At 42.2% G+C, this 19,689-nt stretch overlaps 1 protein-coding gene across 2 annotated transcripts in view; it reads left to right on the top strand.

The window, feature by feature from the left end:
* Positions 1 to 19,689, top strand: part of SCAF8 (SR-related CTD associated factor 8) — a 242,353-nt gene that overhangs the window by 5,164 nt on the left and 217,500 nt on the right. For both annotated transcript variants that reach the window (XR_012085441.2, XM_020801699.3), the window contains exon 2: positions 18,271 to 18,354. Coding sequence is in view for 1 of the 2 variants with exons in the window: in XM_020801699.3 (XP_020657358.1) it covers positions 18,271 to 18,354 (84 nt within the window). In the remaining variant the exon portion in view is untranslated. The remainder of the gene's footprint in view (positions 1 to 18,270; positions 18,355 to 19,689) is intronic.

The raw sequence follows: 19,689 nt of genomic DNA, 5'->3' as shown, positions 1-19,689 counted from the left end.
CTCGTAGTAATTCTTTTAGAAGTAATTTAGATGCTATCTTTTCATGTATTAACATAGATTTAGAGCAGGGTCGGGCAGTCTGCCACCCAGATGGTTTGACCATCTAAAAACGTGGATGTATAGTTAATTCCTGTCCTCTTTCCTTTTTATTCTTTTTCTCTTTATTTGATTTATTTTGTATTTTTCCCATCTTGCTGAATCATTTAATTAATTAATTGTTATAAATTTTTCTTGAACTTGTTATCCTTTATGTTGTAAGCCACCTAGAGTGGTTGAAATGACTAGATAGGCGGGGTATAAATGCAATAAATAAATAAAATAAATGCTGTACTAGCCAGCATGATGAGCAATTAGTGATTATGGAAGTTATGGTCCAAAACATCTGGAAGTTCCTTTGTTGTCTACTTCAGGATCAAGACTGAAACATATATAATTCTTAAAGTGAAAATGAAGTTTGTCTTAAAATTCATGCAAGACAGTTTATGTTGAGTTAGGTTACATTAATTTCATTAATTGTCTTTTGAAAGATAGAGAAAAAGTCAAAATACAGTTTAAACTATACTTTAGAATAAGAGGTTTTAGTTTAGGAGTCTCCAAATATAGTTGCCAGAAGCCATCTGGTGTGCTGTACCACAGGGGCAATTAAAAAAAAATTGACAGTACAGCAACTCTGCAAGTTAAAAAAGGTCACAACCTGCAAGACATGTTTTCTAGTCTACTGATGGCTAATGGAGGAAGAACAGACCCTTCTCTTTCCTCTACCAACATATTATATTTCTGTTTTGCATGGTGCAGAGGAGGGGTTTCCCTTCATTTCTGTGTTTAACTCAGGGGTAGGAGGCAGTTCTCTATCCTTTTGCCATCATACTCACCTGCCTTGAGTCAATTCTTGTGGCTTTTGGCTACCATGCTGATATTCAAATGCAAGGCTGCAGTATAGAGAAGCTGTATATGAGAAGATTGCATACTTCATGTTTGGATTCTCATGAATTGACAGGTCAGCCAGGAAGCTCTGCTTCATTACTGAGACGTCTTACAGTATTTTATGCACTTGTCAGGTGAATGATCCCATTGTTTTTGCAACCTCTGAACCTGTCCCCCACCCCAAAGGTAAACAAACTAGAAAAATTCATTGAGAGAACTGTAGTGTGGCATCAAAGTTTCACAATGACATTTATATCTTCTGCCTGTCTAATTTAGATGCTACTGTTTTGGGACAGTATGTGTAGTGGGATTTGTCTTTGGTCAGTGAAAGCTGAGCCCAAAACCTTCTAAATACTGTAATGCTGATAGGCGTACCATGTAGGAAGTGTAAGGAGCTCGCATTGAAGTTTTGCTTCCTGTAGTCATCCAGAATCACTCATAGAACAACTCAGAGATTTCAAGACCCAGAAGAAAGCCAGAATGATTATTTCTGTCTATTTCTTACAGGTCTGAGAGCAGATTACAAAGCTATACAAAGTACTTTTAAAATAAGCTGTTTAAAATAATTAGAAATGAAACAGTTCAAAATGCAAAATCCAAACATTTCCCCCTCTGTGGACAGATTCCCAGTTTTTCCAGTGGGAAAAATTGGAAACTTTGAGTAATTCAGGGGAAAAAAGTCTTTTGGAGTGGCTGAAATGCTAAAAGACGAAGTGTTGCTAGGAACCATGTAATATGAAAATCTGTAGATAGGACAGTCTGTAAAATTAGAGAATGATCATTCCTGTGCATGCTGTGCAACGCGACATTTCCACACCTAGGAAGTGCTGCCATTTTCATGAGAAGAGCATATTCATGGGAGTTTTCTATTTATGCCCCATATATTTATTCATTTTTAAATGCACATGAAAAATTTAGGAAAGCTGATAAACATTTAATATGTTTCAGTTTTGTACAGGAGAAAACTATCTAGGAGAAAATGTGTACATATTGCATTATTTTAAATTGCATCACTTATATATGCCATATGCTTGGGTAACTGGTGGGACCACTGGCTAACTAGCTCAGTGAGATAGAGCACCTGGTGTGGAACCAGAGGTTAGGAGTTTGATTTATCATTGCGCACAGCCTGTGTAGCTTTGGGTAAACTGGAGAGTCCCAGAGTACCCCCCAGAAGAAGGAAATAGGAAACTACTTCTCAGTACCCTATACCTAGAAAATCCCAGAAAAAATCACCATAAATCAGAAGTGACTTGATTGAATGTCATTATTTTTTATTAACTAGTATGAGCTGGGTAAAATTTGAAAGAAGATTTGGGAACAGTATGTTACCGTTCCCTGATTTCCAGTCAATTCATACCTCTCTCTGTTCACTTTATTTTGAAGTCTTCTTCATCAGTAGTGCCTGTTGTTTCTGTTTCTGCTCTGCATTTTATGTGCTAGGGTACAATAGTGATTTGGAAAGCAAGGTAGAAGCTGGTCAGACGTATGCTTTCCAAGAATCTATTAACATGTTAGAGTTTGGAGATGAGGCAGAGAGAATCAGAATGTTAGTTTTCCTTTTCGAATAAAAGTTAAATACAGTGAGGTCTCGACTTACGAACTTAATCCGTATTGGAAGGTGGTTCTCAGGTTGAAAAGTTCGTAGGTCGAATCTGCATTTCCCATAGGAATGCATTGAAAATCATTTAATCTGTATCTGCTCTTTTCCATCCATAGAAACTAATGGGAAGCTGCCTTCTGCCACTAGAGGGGGATATTTTTTTCTTTTTTTCCCCCTTAGGTTCAGGAAACAAGGAGGAAGGCAGGGAACAGTTTGCAAAGCACTTTAGAAATCTTTTTTTTCAACGAAGCCAATTTTAAATCATGTTTTAAAGCATGTTGTGCTGATTTTTTCAGCACAAAGACACACAGGCAGGCTTTTTAGGTGCTGAGCAAGCCTCCCCAAGCCTCTTCAGAGCCAGCCGATCAGCTGATAGGCAGGGAGAGGAGGGGGCAGGAGCGGGGGGGGGAGCACAAAATGGCTGCCAGGCTCCCTTCTGGTGTGGGCTTTTAGCTGTTTCCTGCTCTTTTTCCTGCTGTTTGGGGGCTACCAAGGCCTGGTGAGTGATTTTCTTTTATTTATTTTTAAGTTTCTGACCCTCCCCCCCCCCAAGAAGCCTCTAAGGGGAGGGAGGGGGCACTTCCCCCCTGTTCGTAACTCAAGGGAAGTTCGTATGTCGAGTCCTTATTTCCCCTATAGGGCGGGTTCGTAAGTTGAATTGTTCGCAAGTAGGGTCGTTCGTAAGTCAAGACCCCACTGTATACAAGTCAGCTACGTATAGTTTTGATAGCTGAGTGACACCATTGCATGAGACTATGCTTTTGCATGCGTATATGCCCATGTCTGATTTGGCTTACAGACTCCTCCTATTCTGCTATATGTGATACCACAAAAACCTGGTTAGTGTTTCATACTAAAGAAGCTGGACTGACTTTGTTACCTTCTGTTAGCAAGTGCCATTGATGCTGCAAGATGTAGGAAGCAGGAGTAATTAGAAGCCATTGTCATCTAATAATAATAGTATTTTTTTTAAAAAAAACCCAACCTCACAACTTTTTTGTGAATTGCAAATATTGTAAATATAAAATTTTAGCATCATTTTGTTACATGTTGATAATATGGCAGTCGATTTCTTGATCCTCAGTATCTTTTTGGCTCTGTTCACTCACAACCTAGGAATTCTAGGTCATTAAACCACTGTGTGAACAATTTTTATAGTAGGACACACTGCCTGCTTATATGCGTGCGTAAGTGAACAAAACTTCATTTGACATCTGAAGCTAGAGTTAAAGTTGTTGTGTTTAAAGCTACCTGTGAAACCTGGCTCCTTGCAGTTCAGTTAACTCTTAATCCTGGTGATTATGATTTACTTCTGCTTTGATTCTTCACTAACTTCTGGAAGTAGTAAAGCTGGAGCAAATTGGTCGTATGTGTGGGCATGCAGCTGATTAATATTGTGATTTAATAAGCTGGAGTACTTGTTTTATTGTTACTCACAAGCATGATAATTGTCTCCAGTTTGTTAATTATTATACAGATTCCTGTTTCTGTATTTTGTGGAAGCCTATTGGAACCTATTTGTTCTATACTTAGAAAGCTAGACATAACATTGGTATTGTCAGGCAATACACTGTAAGCATCCCTTTTATTCTTGCCTGTCATAGTGTGAATGTTTGTAATGAATGTTTGTTTTAAACCTGGTGTTAGCAACTTCTGAGGGTCTGGCGACTGGTTTTCTGCTCATACCTTTCAGAAGCTGCACTAGCTGCAAAAATAAGTAAAAAGTCAAAACCAAATGTAGCTGAAAGTTTGGAACTTCAATAGGTGGTAGGATCAGAATTCCCGTCTTCAGTGCTGGTGTCCCAATCCAGGTTGGACCTTCTATGTTTCAACTAGGATAAAGCAGAAAAGCTACATTTGATGTCTTCTTTGATCCTAAGAAAGACTTTGGAATCATATATATATATTTAAAAAAGAACTTCCAAGTTTACAAGGATAGCTTGGAGACAAGGCATATCTTTTGTGGTCCAATAGACACGTGTCTATTTAGAAGTGTGTTCTCAAAGATGCTGTTTAGGATTGTAGCCATTATAATTTGATCTGCTGTTGAATTACTTAAGAATTTTAATTTAATCAAATTGTTGTCCTTTTACTAATTCCGAGGAGGCTAGGCTAAAGCTACAGAGAGCAAAAAGACCACACCTTGCTGAATGAGTAAATGCTGAAGAGTGTCTCCCACTGGGCAGGGCTCTGACTGGACCATCTGGAAGTCAGTTAATAGACCTTGAAGTGAATTAGGAAGAGCAAAGAATAAGCAAATAAAATAGTGCTACTTGGATACAGGACAGAATTTCCATGGCTCAATCAGTACAACACTTAACGTGTGCAATTTATGTCCAACCACATGTACAAAAGAGGTCCTGTAGCAAATGCCGAGATAACGCTATTTGAGGTGGCATGTTTCTAGTCAAAAATAGTCTTAATTGTTTTAACATATTGATTTGTTTTTGATTTTGTCTGTATTTCACAGCCATCCATGGCGTTCAGTTGTGCAATGCTCTGATGTGAATAAAGAAGGAAAGACTTAATTCATTGATAATGGGAACTCATGATACAGTGGTACCTCGACTTACAAACTTAATCCATATTGGAAAGACGTTTGTGCATTGAAAAGTTCGTAAGTTGAAGTATCATTTCCCATTGAAATGCATGAGAATGGAATTAATCCGTTCCAGCATTTCAAAAGGCAAAAAAGCAGGGGAAAGGGCTGGAAATTCCAATTTCCCGCCCTTTCTCCCTCCCTTTCTCGCTTCGGAGCTCTCAAACGGCTTCCTCCGATGTCGGGGGGAAAGCCCTTTGCGACTAATGTGATTAATATACAAGTTATTGATTGTAAGATACATATAGATAGTAAACATGTATGAACTATAGCATGATTATGTAGTCAAGGTTTTTATATAAATACTAGTTTCAGGACACAGTGGGCTAAATCCAGTTATAGTCCCAACTAGAATAGACCCATTGAATTATCATGACTTTTTAGTTAACAGTACAGTGGTGCCTTGCTTGACGACATTAATTTGTTCCAGCGAAATCGCTGTAGAGCGAAAACGTCATCAAGAGAAATAAAAAAAACCCATTGAAATTCATTGAAAACCGTTCAATGCGTTCCAATGGGCGAAATACCTGCTTGTCCAGCGAAGATCCTCCATGCGGCGGCCATTTTCTGGTGCCTGCAATGTGAGGAATCCGTCCCTAACACAGCAGGGAGCCATTTTCTACAGCCGGCGGCCATTTTGAAACCCAACGATCAGCTGTTTGCTGATCATCGTAAAGCGGAAATTGGTTCCCAAAATGGAACCGATCAACGTTAAGCGAAATTCCCCCATCTAAACATTGTTTTGCAATCGCAAAAGCAGTCTCAAAAACTTCAACGTTAAGAGGATTTGTCGTCAAGCAGGGTAATTGTCCAGCGGGCACCACTGTAATGTAATTCCATTGATAGCAAGGGGTCTGCTGTATTTGACACTAAAATGGGTTTAGTTCTGTGAGCTCAAATCAACAACCAAGCTTGCTTTGTTTGAGCCACAGAAACAGGGTATTTGAGAATAGGTAGTGATGGTGTGGCAGTAAATAGTGTCCTAAAGCAGAACTTCAAAAATTTGTTTCTTATCTTTAAAAACAAGATTACAGCAGTTACATTTGCAGGAATAAATGAGTGAGTGAATTATATCAATTCCAGAGAGGGCAATAAAAGTTAACAGTAGATATAACAAATGAATACTTTAAATACTTTATTACAGTCAAGGACCAATAAATAGTTATAACAAATGCTTAATTCATTCATTGACCTGATTGACATCTAGTATTTCTCCTACAGCTGGATTTGGGTGGCTTATTTGGGTAGCCTGTTTAGACACACACGAGTTATGTCCAAATTGTTATCAGTAACTTTCTCTGAATTGCTAGAAAGTTGAGCCTGAACTTCGAATCAACATAGAATGTGTGCTCAGTCTAGGCTGGAAATGTCACCCTGCCTTATTTCCCACCATTACGTTCTAGAAAGGGATTGCAGAGGTATAGGCAGCTGTCTCTGAAGAGGCATTTTTAAAGTTATGTGTCTTGCTGGCTGAAACATTTTACAGTGATTGACCATCTTATAGCTTTGTGGCATCCAGTTCATGGTACTAGTCTGAACATTAGGTTTCTCCCCAGGGGTATTTGATTTCAAGAATGATTTAAATAAAAATTGATATTTTTAATGATTATTACTTTTTATTATCTCGTATATTAGGCAAGATGCTTGTGTACATTTGAGAAAGACGAAATGTACATATATCATGCTGGTGGGTTTGCCCTCGAGTTGGTAGGCTGCTGCTTGAACAGGATGCTAGAAGAGATGTACCTTTGGCTGATACAACATGCCATTTCTTATTTTTCCTGCAAAACTCAATAGTTTTGGTTGCTTCATACTTGTGCAATCATAATATTGTTTGTGGGTGTATTGGTGAGAGAGGGGATAGTTGAAAATTGGGATGGTAATTGTTAAGCTTTTTCTTGGGCAGCTCTTTAGAACTATAGGAATTCTCAGCATCAGGCCGGATTAAAATCGGTGATTTATTTATTTTTTTAAATCAAAACATCAGATTTTTTTTAATTAACTTGGATTTAAAAAAAATTAAAGTGGATTAATTTTAATGAAATTATTTTGGAGGAAAATCATAGAATCATGAAGTTGGAAGGGACCTATAAGGTCTTCAAGTCCTGCTTAGTGCAGGAACACAAATCAAAGAAAATCTTCCAGGTGTTGTCTAAATTTCTCTTGACTGCCTTCTGTGCTTGAGCACTCACCACCTCTCCATATAATGGTTGCACTGTCTTAAACTAAAAGCGGTTCTGATATAGCTGTCTTAATAGTCTGACAGGTTATTATTTTAAATATGAAATATGCATCTGGTTGCAAATATTAAAGATTATAACTACTAGCAAGAATGAGTCTTTACATTTAAAATTATGATTTAAGTTAAGCCTTACTCACTATTGATTTAGATCATGATTTCAGTCGTGAATTAAATCAATTTAATTAAAATCAAATCCACCCTGCTCAGCATAGATATCTTGTGTTTCTCATAGATAAACTCATCCCTTGGTTAATCCCAAGTGCCTGGGACTGTTGCAGTGAGGTCTAGTATATGTGCATAGAAATGTTGGAATGGGGAGTACAGATCAAGGAAGAAGACTCTTGATCATGATGCAGATACGTACTGTATGAGTCTGGTTTAGATATGATTCTGAAAACTGATGCTCCTGTCACTGCTAAACATTTAGACACTGTCTTGTAGATATTAGTGTAGTAATTGGCAAAACTCCAAATTGGCATTTCACTTGAAAAAGAAGTATATAACAAAGTATGTAACAAAACAAACATTGTCCCATGTGTAATTGTAGAATTCAGTTTTTCAGAGAGTATGGTATGTTGGAAATACCATACCAACTTGCCTGCTCGTGGTTAGGTTACTGTGATAATTCTTCTGCTGTTCCAGCACATCACTATCTCTATGAGGCCCATTTGATGTTCCTGATTAGTCAGGGTCATCTGGATGTTGGATCACTTAATTTTTGCAGGAGCTGCTATCCTTTGCAAATGATGTCAACATACAATGGCAGTATCTAGAAGATTGTGAAGTCTGGGAAGTTGTTGAATATCCTCCTGGCATTCCTTGGCATATTTGTCTCTTCCATCAGGTCCTTAGTTGGATTATAGCAAAGATGGGCAAGTATAGTGAGTATGAGGACCTCTTCTCTCCCCCTGGATCTACTGTAAGCTGCATTTTCCCTTAAAAACAGAAGTCCACTTCTGATCACTCTGAACTCTTAAACAAGATGCTGAGACTTCCAAGAGCAAAAATCTCATTTCTTTTCTTTCTTTCTTTCTTTCTTTCTTTCTTTCTTTCTTTCTTTCTTTCTTTCTTTCTTTCTTTCTTTCTTTCTTTCTTTCTTTCTTTCTTTCTTTCTTTCTTTCTTTCTTTCTTTCTTTCTTTCTTTCTTTCTTTCTTTCTTTCTTTCTTTCTTTCTTTCTGGTAGAGGAGGGGTTGTTAATTTTTAAAGCAATAATGAGACTGGGATGCCACAGAATTGCATGAGAGGGAGTTGTGTGGTCCACAGACAACTTGTTGGCTCTCCTGTAATTTACAAGATACAAATTTGTACTGAGGGTAGAAATAATAGTTCTCGATTGTTCAGCCCTGCAGTGCAGAGCCTGTTGAGCTCCTTTATTGTCCAGGGAATGGAGGACAATGGAGCAGACATAGAGATAACTAGAACACAGATGGCTAAAGACTCATTTCCGATTTAACCAAACATAGTTATGAGTTGTTTATCGAGCTCATGTATCAGCAAGGTTCTGATAATTCCCCAGTAGCCGATTTCCAGGCAATTAGGGGATTGTTGCAGTTTGACCCATAGGTGATGCTGTTCTTACAGTTGCATTGTGGTGCTTTTGCTAAGCACTTTGAGGATAAAATTCAGGGCATATTGTTTTGCTGGCCAGTCAAAAATTTATTGTGGCCAGAACCCCACAGGGCAGGGTCTTTTTCCTGATCTTCTCTGCCTCTGAAGGTCTGTCTGTGCTCTTTTTCTTAGCTATAGGCTTGAAGCTGAGAAGGGGATTCAGTCCAACATTTAAAAAAGTCTCTGACCCCTCAAGATTTCAAAGTAGTAATAATTGAGAGGATTGCTTTGGTTTTGTGCTTGCCAGGCACTTGGAGAATATGCCTCAATTCTATAGCAAGACCACACTTTTCATAATTTGCCTTCACTTCTCAATTGGAAGGAGAACTGCACAAATTCTCTAATACTCTGCATCTGCTCTGCTTGGAGAAGCCACCTACAGCCACATCTGTCTGTTTACGTATTCCAGCTGCAGAAGAGAAGTTGGAATATGGTCCTGTACTTGCACCCAGCAAGTGTGGAGCCAAAACATTTTGGATAGGAAGATGGAGAGAATTTATCTTCTTTCCCCTATGCCAGGGTTCCCAAACCTTTTTGACTTGGCTCCATTTATTTACTGGCTACTGCCTATGGCTCCCCAGTACAATATGACTACCATATCCACAGGATTTGTAACTGCAGTTTCAGTTATCCACTACAGCACTGGTTCTTAACCTTTGTTACTCAGATGTTTTTGGACTGCAACTCCCAGAAGCCTTCACCATCAGCTGTGCTGGCTGGGGTTTCTGGGAGTTGCAGTTCAAAAACACCTGAGTAACAAAGGTTAAGAACCACTGCACTACAGTACTTAAAAAAAAATAATGAGGAAAAAACAAGAAGACACCTTCCCAGGCTGTGTCAGCAAGACTGGCCACTAGTTGGAACCAGATACTATTCCATATACAGATAGGGAATGCCCACATGGCCTGAATTCTCCTGGAGAAGCAGTTTCAAGAAAAATAGGGAAGGTTTATTATTATTATTATTATTATTATTATTATTATTATTATTATTATTATTATTATTATTATTATTATTATTATTATTATTGGGAGTGGGGGCAAGCAGGGAAGGCTTCTTTGCAAACAGGAGGGCAGGAAACACATTCTTGGGCCAGGGTTCTCTCTCTCCACAATACACAGACAGCAGAGAAATTGCAAGTTACCTTGTTTCCCTGAATATAAGACCTAGTATGATTTTTCAGGATGCTCGTAATGTAAGCCCTACCCCAAAAATAAGCCCCTGTGAAGTGAAACCCCGCCCTCCACCATTGTGTGGCAACCAGAAGATGACATGACTGAATTTGAATAAATGTAGATTGTTGTACATGAAAAAAATATATAAAACATCCCCTGAAAATAAGCCCTAATGCATTTTTGAGCAAAAATTAATATAATTTATGTATGTATGTATTTATTTATTTATTTATTTATTTATTTATTTATTTATTTATTTATTTATTTATTGTATTTATACCCCGCCTATCTAGTCATTTCGACCACTCTAGGCGGCTTACAACATAAGGATAACAAGTTCTAAAAAATGATTCTATAAGATGGGAAAAATAAAAATCAAATAAAGAGAAAAAAAAGGAAAGAGGACAGGAATTAACTGGAAGGGAAGGCCTGCCTATACATCCATGTTTTAGTTGGTTCTTAAAGTACCCAGCGAGGGTGCAGCGCGAATCTCCGGAGGTAGGTTATTCCAGAGACGAGCCACCGCCGAGAAAGCCCGGTTTCTAGTTCTTTTTACAGGCCTCCCTCAGCATCAGGCTCCTCAGCCTCACCTCCTGGCTTGCGCGGGCGACACGGGTAGAACTAGTTGTCTTATTTTCGGGGAAACACAGAAGTGCTGTGCAATACTTCGGGTGGGGGGGGGAGAAGTGGGGGAGAAGGATATAAGGATGCTGTGGTGCCCCATGGAGCCATGGCACACAGTTTGGGAAAAACTGTCCTATGCTACCAGGTTCAGAGGCAGCATCTGTCTTGCCTTGCTTGCCGGTACCTGGTAAACCATTCACCATGGTGGATCTGCCACAGATTTTGTGGTTCAGTTAAAGTGTTTATCTGGAGTAGTGTCTAATGTTGCCTTTTGAATGAGATTTAGCAATTCTGCAGAGTGACCATTTGGACAAGAGTTGTGAAATTTCTTTAAAATCTGCCAGGAGTAGGTTCTGTACTGCAGTGGTCCCCAGCCTTTTCAGAACCGTGGACTGGTTGGGGGGGGTTTCGTGTGCAGGGTCATCCCCCGCGCTCGTGGGGGACATGGCACATTTGCGGGGGGTTGGCACAACTGTGGATGCGTGTGGTGTGCTCACGCACATGTCCAGGTGAATGGAGCTCGCAGATGGACGTGGTGCACTCGCAGGTGAGTGGGGCATGCACATGCACACATGCACACCACTCCCAGCTGCAAACATGCCACACCCATCTGTGTACGAACCCACGCATGTGCACAAGAGCAGCAGACCATGCGTGCACGCGGGGGGGCGGGATATCTGTCTTCGTGGCCCGGTCCTATGAAGCCCGCAGACCAGGGGTTGGGGCCCGTGCTGTAGTGTGTCGCAGGATGAATTTAATTTAAATTGAATGGATTTAAATCACACTCAGAAAACTAAAGTGGCTGAAGTCTTGTTGCACAGTGCTGATGACGTCATCTGCAAAAGCAAATTAAAGGTGTATTTTGGAGATTTGGGGGTTCACATGACTTTGTTGCATTGCATACGAGTTGGATGCATCCTGAAATTGCCATTTAATCAGTGGCAGTTTGCCAATTAAGATGGCATCCAGACCTGCTGGATAGTTTAGTGATTTAGGTCTGTGGCTGCAATCCCCACTGTGCCACCTTGACAGGGGCTGGACTTGATGATCTATAGCAGCAGTCCCCAATCTTTTTAACTCCACGGACCAGTTGGGAAAAGCGGGGCATCCTGCTGCACTTGTTCGCATGTGCTAAGGAGCACTCATGCGGGTGTCTACACGCTCGTGTGCATGCACAAAGGAGTGGACGTGCTCTTTCGTGGGTGTGCACACACTTATGTGCATGTGTGAAGGACTGGACACATACTTGCACGGGTGTGCATACACTCATGCACATGTGCAAAGGAGCGGGGACGTGCTCGTAGGTGCGAAGGGCAGAGGGGTGCTCGGGACACTCACGAAGCTGTGAGGGCCTGTGGGGGACGGGAGTGTCTGCGGGGTGGGTGGGAGATCTGTCTCTGTGGCCTGGGCCAGCCCAGGCCATGGACCAACACTGGGCCGCAGACTGGGAGTTGGGGTCCCCTGATCTATAGGGTCTCTTCCAGCTCTGCTGTTCTAAGATTATTTAAGCACTATATAGCTACTGTTGCACACATAGAGCTTCACAGCATGATTTTAGCCAGTTTATTCAAGTGATTTCCCCCAAAAAGTGCACTCTTGCTTTGCTTACTTGTCAAAATCTCCTTGTCTAGGTTGACTGCATCTCCAGTAATCCTCTATTTATTGGTAGTTCTGCCATCAGAGGGTATGTGCTCTCAGAGGCAAATTTAAGAGCCTGAGCGGTTGACACTGATTTACAGAGGAATAATAGCTAGAATGTCCACTTAAGGAATCCACATAAATCATTTAAGGAAAATATTGAAAGCAATTGTGGAGATTTTAGTAGGATTTCCAAAAGTACCGTAGTTGTAGTTTTAGAAAAGCTAGCTGTTTTAGTCTGTGCTAACATGTTGGGGGAATTTTTTTAAAAGGTAAAAACCTTATGGCACCTTAAAGACTAATTGCTATTTTTTAATGTGAGCTTTTGTGGACAAGTCCACTTCTTTCCCAAGAATTCACAACATTTTATCATATATTTTTAAAATCATTTATTCTGTCCACACTGGTGTTTGGACTCCCATTCTTTGGAATGCTGTTCCAGGTGAGGCGAGGCATGCATTTTACAAGCTGTGAATGATGTGTCTTAGTTCTTTCTGGGCTTTGATAGGCAGACTGAAGTAATGCTTTCTGCGGTAATTGACAAATTAGATAGAGCTGCCTCTTCAGACTTCATGGAATTATTCAAAATGTTAGCTTGCTAAATGACACAACTTCAGGATAATTTATTCCACTGCTTAAAGGGCTGTGTTATCTCCTGGTATGTCAGCCTACTTTGAGGCACTGGTGGTTGCTTCTGAAGACCTGCATAATTTGGGACCTACCGTATTTTTCACTCCATAAGACGCACCTCTCCACAAGACGCACCAAATTTTTAGGAGAAGAAAACAGGAAAAAATAATTTGTTTTCTTCTCCTAAAAATTGGTGAGCCTTATGGAGAGGTCCATCTTATGGAACACACCCTAGGACCCTTTGGAGGCTCACCCTGCCCCCCCGGGGGTCAGAGGGGGCAAAATCACCAGCTTCTGGGACTCTTCTGAAGCTTCCCAAGCCTCAGAAGAGTCCCAGAAGGTGGCAATTTTGCCCCCTCTGGCCCGGTGGGGAGGGGGGGAAGGGTGAGCCTCCAGAGGGTCCTAGGGTGTGTTCCAGGACCCTTTAGAGACTCACCTTGCCCCCCCAGGGGTCAGAGGGGGCAAAATTGCGAGCTTCTTGGACTCTTCTGAAGCTTCCCAAGCCTCAAAAGAGTCCCAGAAGGTGGCAATTTCGCTCCCTCTGACCCCCGGGGGGGCAGGGTGAGTCTCTAAAGGGTCCTGGAACACACCCTAGGACCCTTTAGAGACTCACCCTGCCCCCCTGGGCGTCAGAGGGGGTGAAATCGCCACCTTCTGGGACAAGGCTTGGGAAGCTTCAGAAGAGTCCCAGAATCTGGCGATTTCCCCCCCTCTGGTCCAGCGGGGGGGGGGGCAGGGTGAGCCTCCAAAGGGTCCTAGGGTGTGTTCCAGGACCCTTTAGAGACTCACCCTCCCCCCCAGGGGTCAGAGGTGGCAAAATTGCCACCTTCTGGGAGTCTTCAGAGGCTTTGCAAGCCTCAAGAGACTCCCAGAAACTGGCGATTTCGCCGGTGATGGCCCCATGCGGGGGTGGGAGGAGCGTGGCAAGGGTCCTGGAAGGCTCCCTCGGACCCTTGCCACACTCCCCCCACCCCCCACCCCACGGGGCCAGGGGGGTAAAATCGCCAGCTTCTGAAAGTGTTTGGAGGCTTTCCAAGCTTCCACACTCCCAGAACCTGGTGATTTTGCCGGCGCTGGCCCCGTGCGGGGGTGGGAGAAGCGTCACAAGGGTCTGAGTGAGCTTTCCAGGACCCTTGCGATGCTCCCCCCCACCTGGAAGCTGGCGATTTCGCCGACGATGGCCCCGTGGGGGGTGGGGGAGCCTCACAAGGGTCCTGGAAGGCTCACCCGGACCCTTGTGACGCTCCCCCCCACGGGGCCAGTGGCAACGAAATTGCTGCCTTCACTCCATAAGACGCACGGACTTTCCCCCCCACATTTGGGGGGAAAGTGCATCTTATGGAGCAAAAAATACGGTATATATTTAAAGAGTAGTACTTTTATTCTCTGACAACAACTGGTCTGGAACTCAAACCACGAAGAGCCTCATAGTGCAGTGGTTAAACTACAGTACTGCAGTCAAAATTCTCCTCATGATCTGTGTTTGATTGCAATGGATCCAGGTACCCAGCTCAAGGTTGACTCTTCCTTTCATCCTTCCGAGGTCATTAAATTCAATACCCAGCTCGCTGAGGGTTGGGGATGGTAACGCGTAGTCTATATAATTACTGTAAATTGTAAATTGCCCAGATTGCTTTAAGTGCTGTAAGACGATATAGAAGCAGCACACTTTGCTTTGCTTTATTTGCATCTTCAGGAGATGTTTATGACAACCGGTAGGAAGTTCTCATATTGTGACGTCCTCAGGGCCTTTTCTTTCCAGAAAGGTTTGCAAAGCGAAAAAACGCCATAGGGGCCATCGCTCAGCGAATGCTCCAGCGATGGCCCAGAGCCCCTCATTAAGCGATTTCATCGCTCAGCGGGGCGCTCGTTAAGCGAGGCACCACTGTAATGAAAGGGATGTTTAGATTGCCCAGTAAAATATACATCTTGGACTTTTGGATATAAGTATCTTCTAGTAATTTTATTCTCCATTACATTATACACTTTCACATGACCTTTCCTAGAAATATTTCATTGAAAGTAGTATATAAATTAAACTCCTAATTGATATTTGCATAAATTTGCAATTGTTTATTTGTTTTAGAGAATTGTAAACATGATAACATGAATTAATAAAAATAAAAGTAATATGTAATTTGAGATTCTTTTAAATTAATGTGAAGTCCTTTGCAAAGCTTTGTGCCTAAATCTTTCAGCACATTTTGGAAAAGTTCTAAGAATGACAGTTTGTTAAGTCTCCTCTCCCTACTCTTTGTCCTACCTTGCTGAAAGTTTTTTTTAAATGTAAAATTGTTTTCATATATATTGCTGTATGTTTTCCTGTAAGCCGCCTAGAGTGGTCCTAACCGACTAGATAGGCGGGATATAAATAAAATAAATTAATAATAAATTAATAAATACAGTGGTACCTTGGTAAACGACAACCCTGCTAAACGACGAATCCACATGATGACTTTTTGCAATCACTATAGCAGTTTGTCAAACAGTCATTCCTATGGGGGATTTTCGCTGGACGTCTATTAGATCCGTGCTTCGCGAACCGTTTGTTCTCAAGACAACGATTTTTTTGGCTCCGCAAAATGGCTGCCCTGTGTTTTTCAGGCCCATGCTTTGCAGCGCAGCCATTTTTACAGCTGATTGGCGATCGCAAAATGGCTTCCCTATGGGTGATCTTCGCTGGACGACAAGGTATTTTCCCCATTGGAACGCATTAAACTGGGTTTCAATGCATTCCAATGGGGAAAGGGTTTTCGCATGATGATGATTTCGCTAAACAGCGATTTTCCTGGGACGGATTATCGTCGTCATGCAGGGCACCACTGTATAGGTAAAATGTTAGATATTGGCCTTTTCATAGTGTTGTGCAACAAGGGTGAGGAGAAGGTAGATCTACATCTGCTGATAGATTTCCATGTGATTTGCTGTAGGTTGGTAAGTAGTCCAAAAACAGCAGCAATAATATCTCACTGGCAACCTAAGTTATGCTACTAAATGAAAGACAGCTTGAGATAGCTTGGATTTCTCTGTGGAAAGAATTTGTTCTCTACCAAGTTCTGATACTCAACAGTAAATTTGTAGTTCTGAGTATGTATCCAGTAGATGCATTGGTTTATTTATTTATTTATTTATATATTTGATTTATACCCTGCCTATCTGGTCTGCTCAACCACTCTAGGCAGCTGCCAGTAAAGGATAAAACAATGAAACACAAGAACATTACATAATCATTTGATACAGTTACAATAAAATAGAATGAGAATAAAATAAGAAGGAATAGAAAAGGAATCAGGTATTAACTGGAGGGAAGGCCTGGATGTACAGCCATGTTTTTAATTGGATTTTAAAGATTCCCAGCATAGGGGCCGCACGAATCTCTGAAAGGAGGTTGTTCCAGAGGCGAGGAGCCACCGCCGAGAAGGCCCGGTTTCGTGTTTTTTCCTTCCGGGCCTCTCTCAGCATCAGGCTCCTCAGCCTCACCTCCTGACTCGCATGGGTGATCCAGGTAGACCTTGGTGGGAGCAGGCGTTCCGCCAAATATCGAGGTCCCAAACCGTTTAGGGCCTTGTAAGTAAGCATTAAGACTTTGAAGTCGACGTGGAAACGAATGAGCAGCCAATGCAATGCAGCCAGAGTTGGAGAAATACGTTGGTATTTTCTCACTCCACTGAGGAGTCTGGCTGCCGCATTCTGCACCACCTGAAGTTTCCACATCAGCCTCAAAGGCAGCCCCACGTAAAGCGCGTTACAGTGATCTAATCTTGAGATTACGAGTGCATGCACCAAGGTAGTGAGTGCCCCCATGTCAAGATAGGGCCGCAGCTGGGTGATCCACAAGAGGTGGAAAAAGGCGGTGCGGACTACCGATGCCACCTGAGTTTCCATGGTGAGTGTCGGGTCTAGATGTATGCCCACTCTTCGCAGCCAGGGTCACCCCCCCAAATGTGAGAGAGACACCCAAGCCACCAACCACGGGGCCACCCACCCTCAGAACCTCCGTCTTGTCTGGATTCAGCCTCAGCCCATTTTCCTGCATCCATTTCAGTACGGCCCCCAGGCAGCGCTGTAGGGTCAGGACGGCATCACCTGCAGTTGGTGAAAAGGAGATGTAGAGCTGGGTGTCATCGGCACATTGATGACATGAAGCCTCACACCCCCTGATGACCCCCCCCCCGCGGCCTCATATAGATGTTAAACAGCATTGGGGAGATAATCGACCCTTATGGAACCCCACAATTGAGACTCCACGGGGCCGAAACACTCTCCCCACGCTGCACTCTCTGGGGACGGTCCCCCAAGAAGGAACGGAGCTAGGGGAGTGCTGAGCCACCAATTCCCAACTCGGAGAGCCTCCCTAGGAGGATACCATGATCGACGGTATCAAAGGCTGCCGAGATGTCGAGGAGGACCAACAGAGACATTTTACCCCTGTCAGCCGTCCTCAACAGGTCATCATACAGACACACTACCACCACCACCAACAGATAATGCAGTCCTACGGTCTGACAGTCCTTACTGTAGAAGGCAAATAAGAATAGAATCACTTGTGCATATGAGATTTAAGTATTAAGAGGACAGGATCTATTTTCATTGCTTTCAGAAACAAGAAAAAATAAGTCACTGGAGGAATGTAGTTGAGTATTCAGTCAGGTCTCCACTTCTGAAAGATGGCTGTAACTTTCCTCTTCATTCGAGAGTACTTTGCCAGGTGCAATCTTATACCTGCACATGTACCAGTGATTCACTCAGTCTGGGGAATAAGTTTAACTACAGACCTTATGGTTCAACATCTAGCCTAAGCTTTAGACTTTTCTACTACTTTTCTCAACCTTAATTTTCATACCACATAGAGTAATGTAGGAGTTCTTATGTGACATTTAATTGGTCTTAGGATACCTTGGATTTTGGTTTCTCTTATCAACACTATTGCTGCTGCTTCTGTGCTGTGAACATAGTGTAGCAACAAAAGCAATACTGGCTGCTGTCTTTCAGATCTGCTATTCCCTGCATGGCATCCACTTCAGGTGCTTGTGCTGGCACTAAAAAGTAAAGGAGTTCTTGAACTGCTGCCATTTTATTTTCCTCATCCCTTCCAGCTGCGGGGGGTAAAGCCACTGTCTTTTAACATAAGAGAGGATGCATAGAAAAAACTGAGATTCTGCTTACAAGCAACTGTAACAAGTCTCCCCACCTTGTTTATAGTCATCTTTTTTTCTGTTCTTCTAGTTGTACTCGCTGAATGACTACAAACCTCCCATTTCAAAGGCAAAAATGACACAGATTACCAAGGCAGCAATCAAGGCTATAAAGGTAGGAAGGTTATATTGCTTAAATATATCTCTTTAAGTAGTACTGGTCTGTGTGAGTGCAATCCAGTGTATATGGTTCTTGAGCACTATTTCAGCTTTGATTTTTGAAAACGTCAGTGTCAAGTTACAAGCCTAGGCAATGTGCAAGTCTTGTTCCTTAAGTCAGTGGTTCCCAAACTTTTTTGGACCGCGGACCAGTTGGGGGGGTGCAGGCTCTGCGCATGGGGGGGTACCCCTGCACTCGCGGACAGGCCTGTCACGCCCACGGGTGTGCGTGTCGCTCTTGCTACACCCCTCCGCGAGCGTGACACGCCCCTTTGCGAGCACGACATTCCCACCATGCGTGCGGGGTGGCAGAGAGCCGTCTCTGTGGCCCAGTCCCAAGAAGCCCACAGACTGGCACCGGGCCACGGACCGGGAGTTGGGAACCCTTGCTTTAAGTTACACTGTGTAAGGTTGGTGACATCATCAATTACTACAATTTTTTTCAGAAATAAAATGTTTCCAATTTCTTCCATGAATGTACTAAGGCTCCTGTGGAATCCCTGTTGTCATTGGGAAGCTGTTGGAGCTGGTGGGATGGGAAGGGGTGAATGTTTTATTACTGGAAGTTTCTGCCACTGGAAAAGTCATCCTGGCTTCCATAGTTTTTGGTAGTTAAAGACTGTACCCTGTGGTCACCAGTGGCTTCCTGTCAGTGAAAGGGACCCCATGGAGGCTTGGGGAGAAATCAGAAATATTTTCTGAAAAATCACTATGACTGATGATGTCATCACTCTTCTGTGGCCTCACTTACAGAGTGCGATTTCAGCCATTGTGTGCCAAATTGTTTAAATCTTTTGACAATGAGGGTTATATTATTTATGAATTCTGAAGAGAATACTTTGCTAAGAAACAGGTAAAGTTCTGTAAGATCTAATTTCTTCATTATTTTAAAATAATATTTTATTTGGACAGTGTCATTAAACTTCCTTTCCATTTCATAGTGGTTAGGGATTAAATGCTAAACATGTGGAACATTCTGCTGTGAAGGAGTTCATAGGATTCCATAGAGCTATGTGTATTCCTTCTTTTCCTCCTCAAGCCACCATAATAACAAATTCCTAATACAGTACATGGGCATACGATTAAGCAGCACAAGGGGATATTACAAAGAATTGGGAGACGAGTAATTTACATGCTGTACAGAATGAGAGGGCAAAAAGGGCACTTTAAAACATTTCTATCAGTTTCATCTGGACAGTGTCATTGAAGCTACCAACATGAATTTGACACAACTCCGGGAGGTAGTGGAAGACAGGAGGGCCTGGCATGCTCTGGTCCATGTGGTCATGAA

The sequence above is a fragment of the Pogona vitticeps genome, chromosome 1 (genome assembly GCF_051106095.1).
Source record: "Pogona vitticeps strain Pit_001003342236 chromosome 1, PviZW2.1, whole genome shotgun sequence".
Taxonomy (NCBI): Eukaryota; Metazoa; Chordata; class Lepidosauria; order Squamata; family Agamidae; genus Pogona; species Pogona vitticeps.
This window is presented reverse-complemented; position numbering and strand designations above follow the sequence as displayed.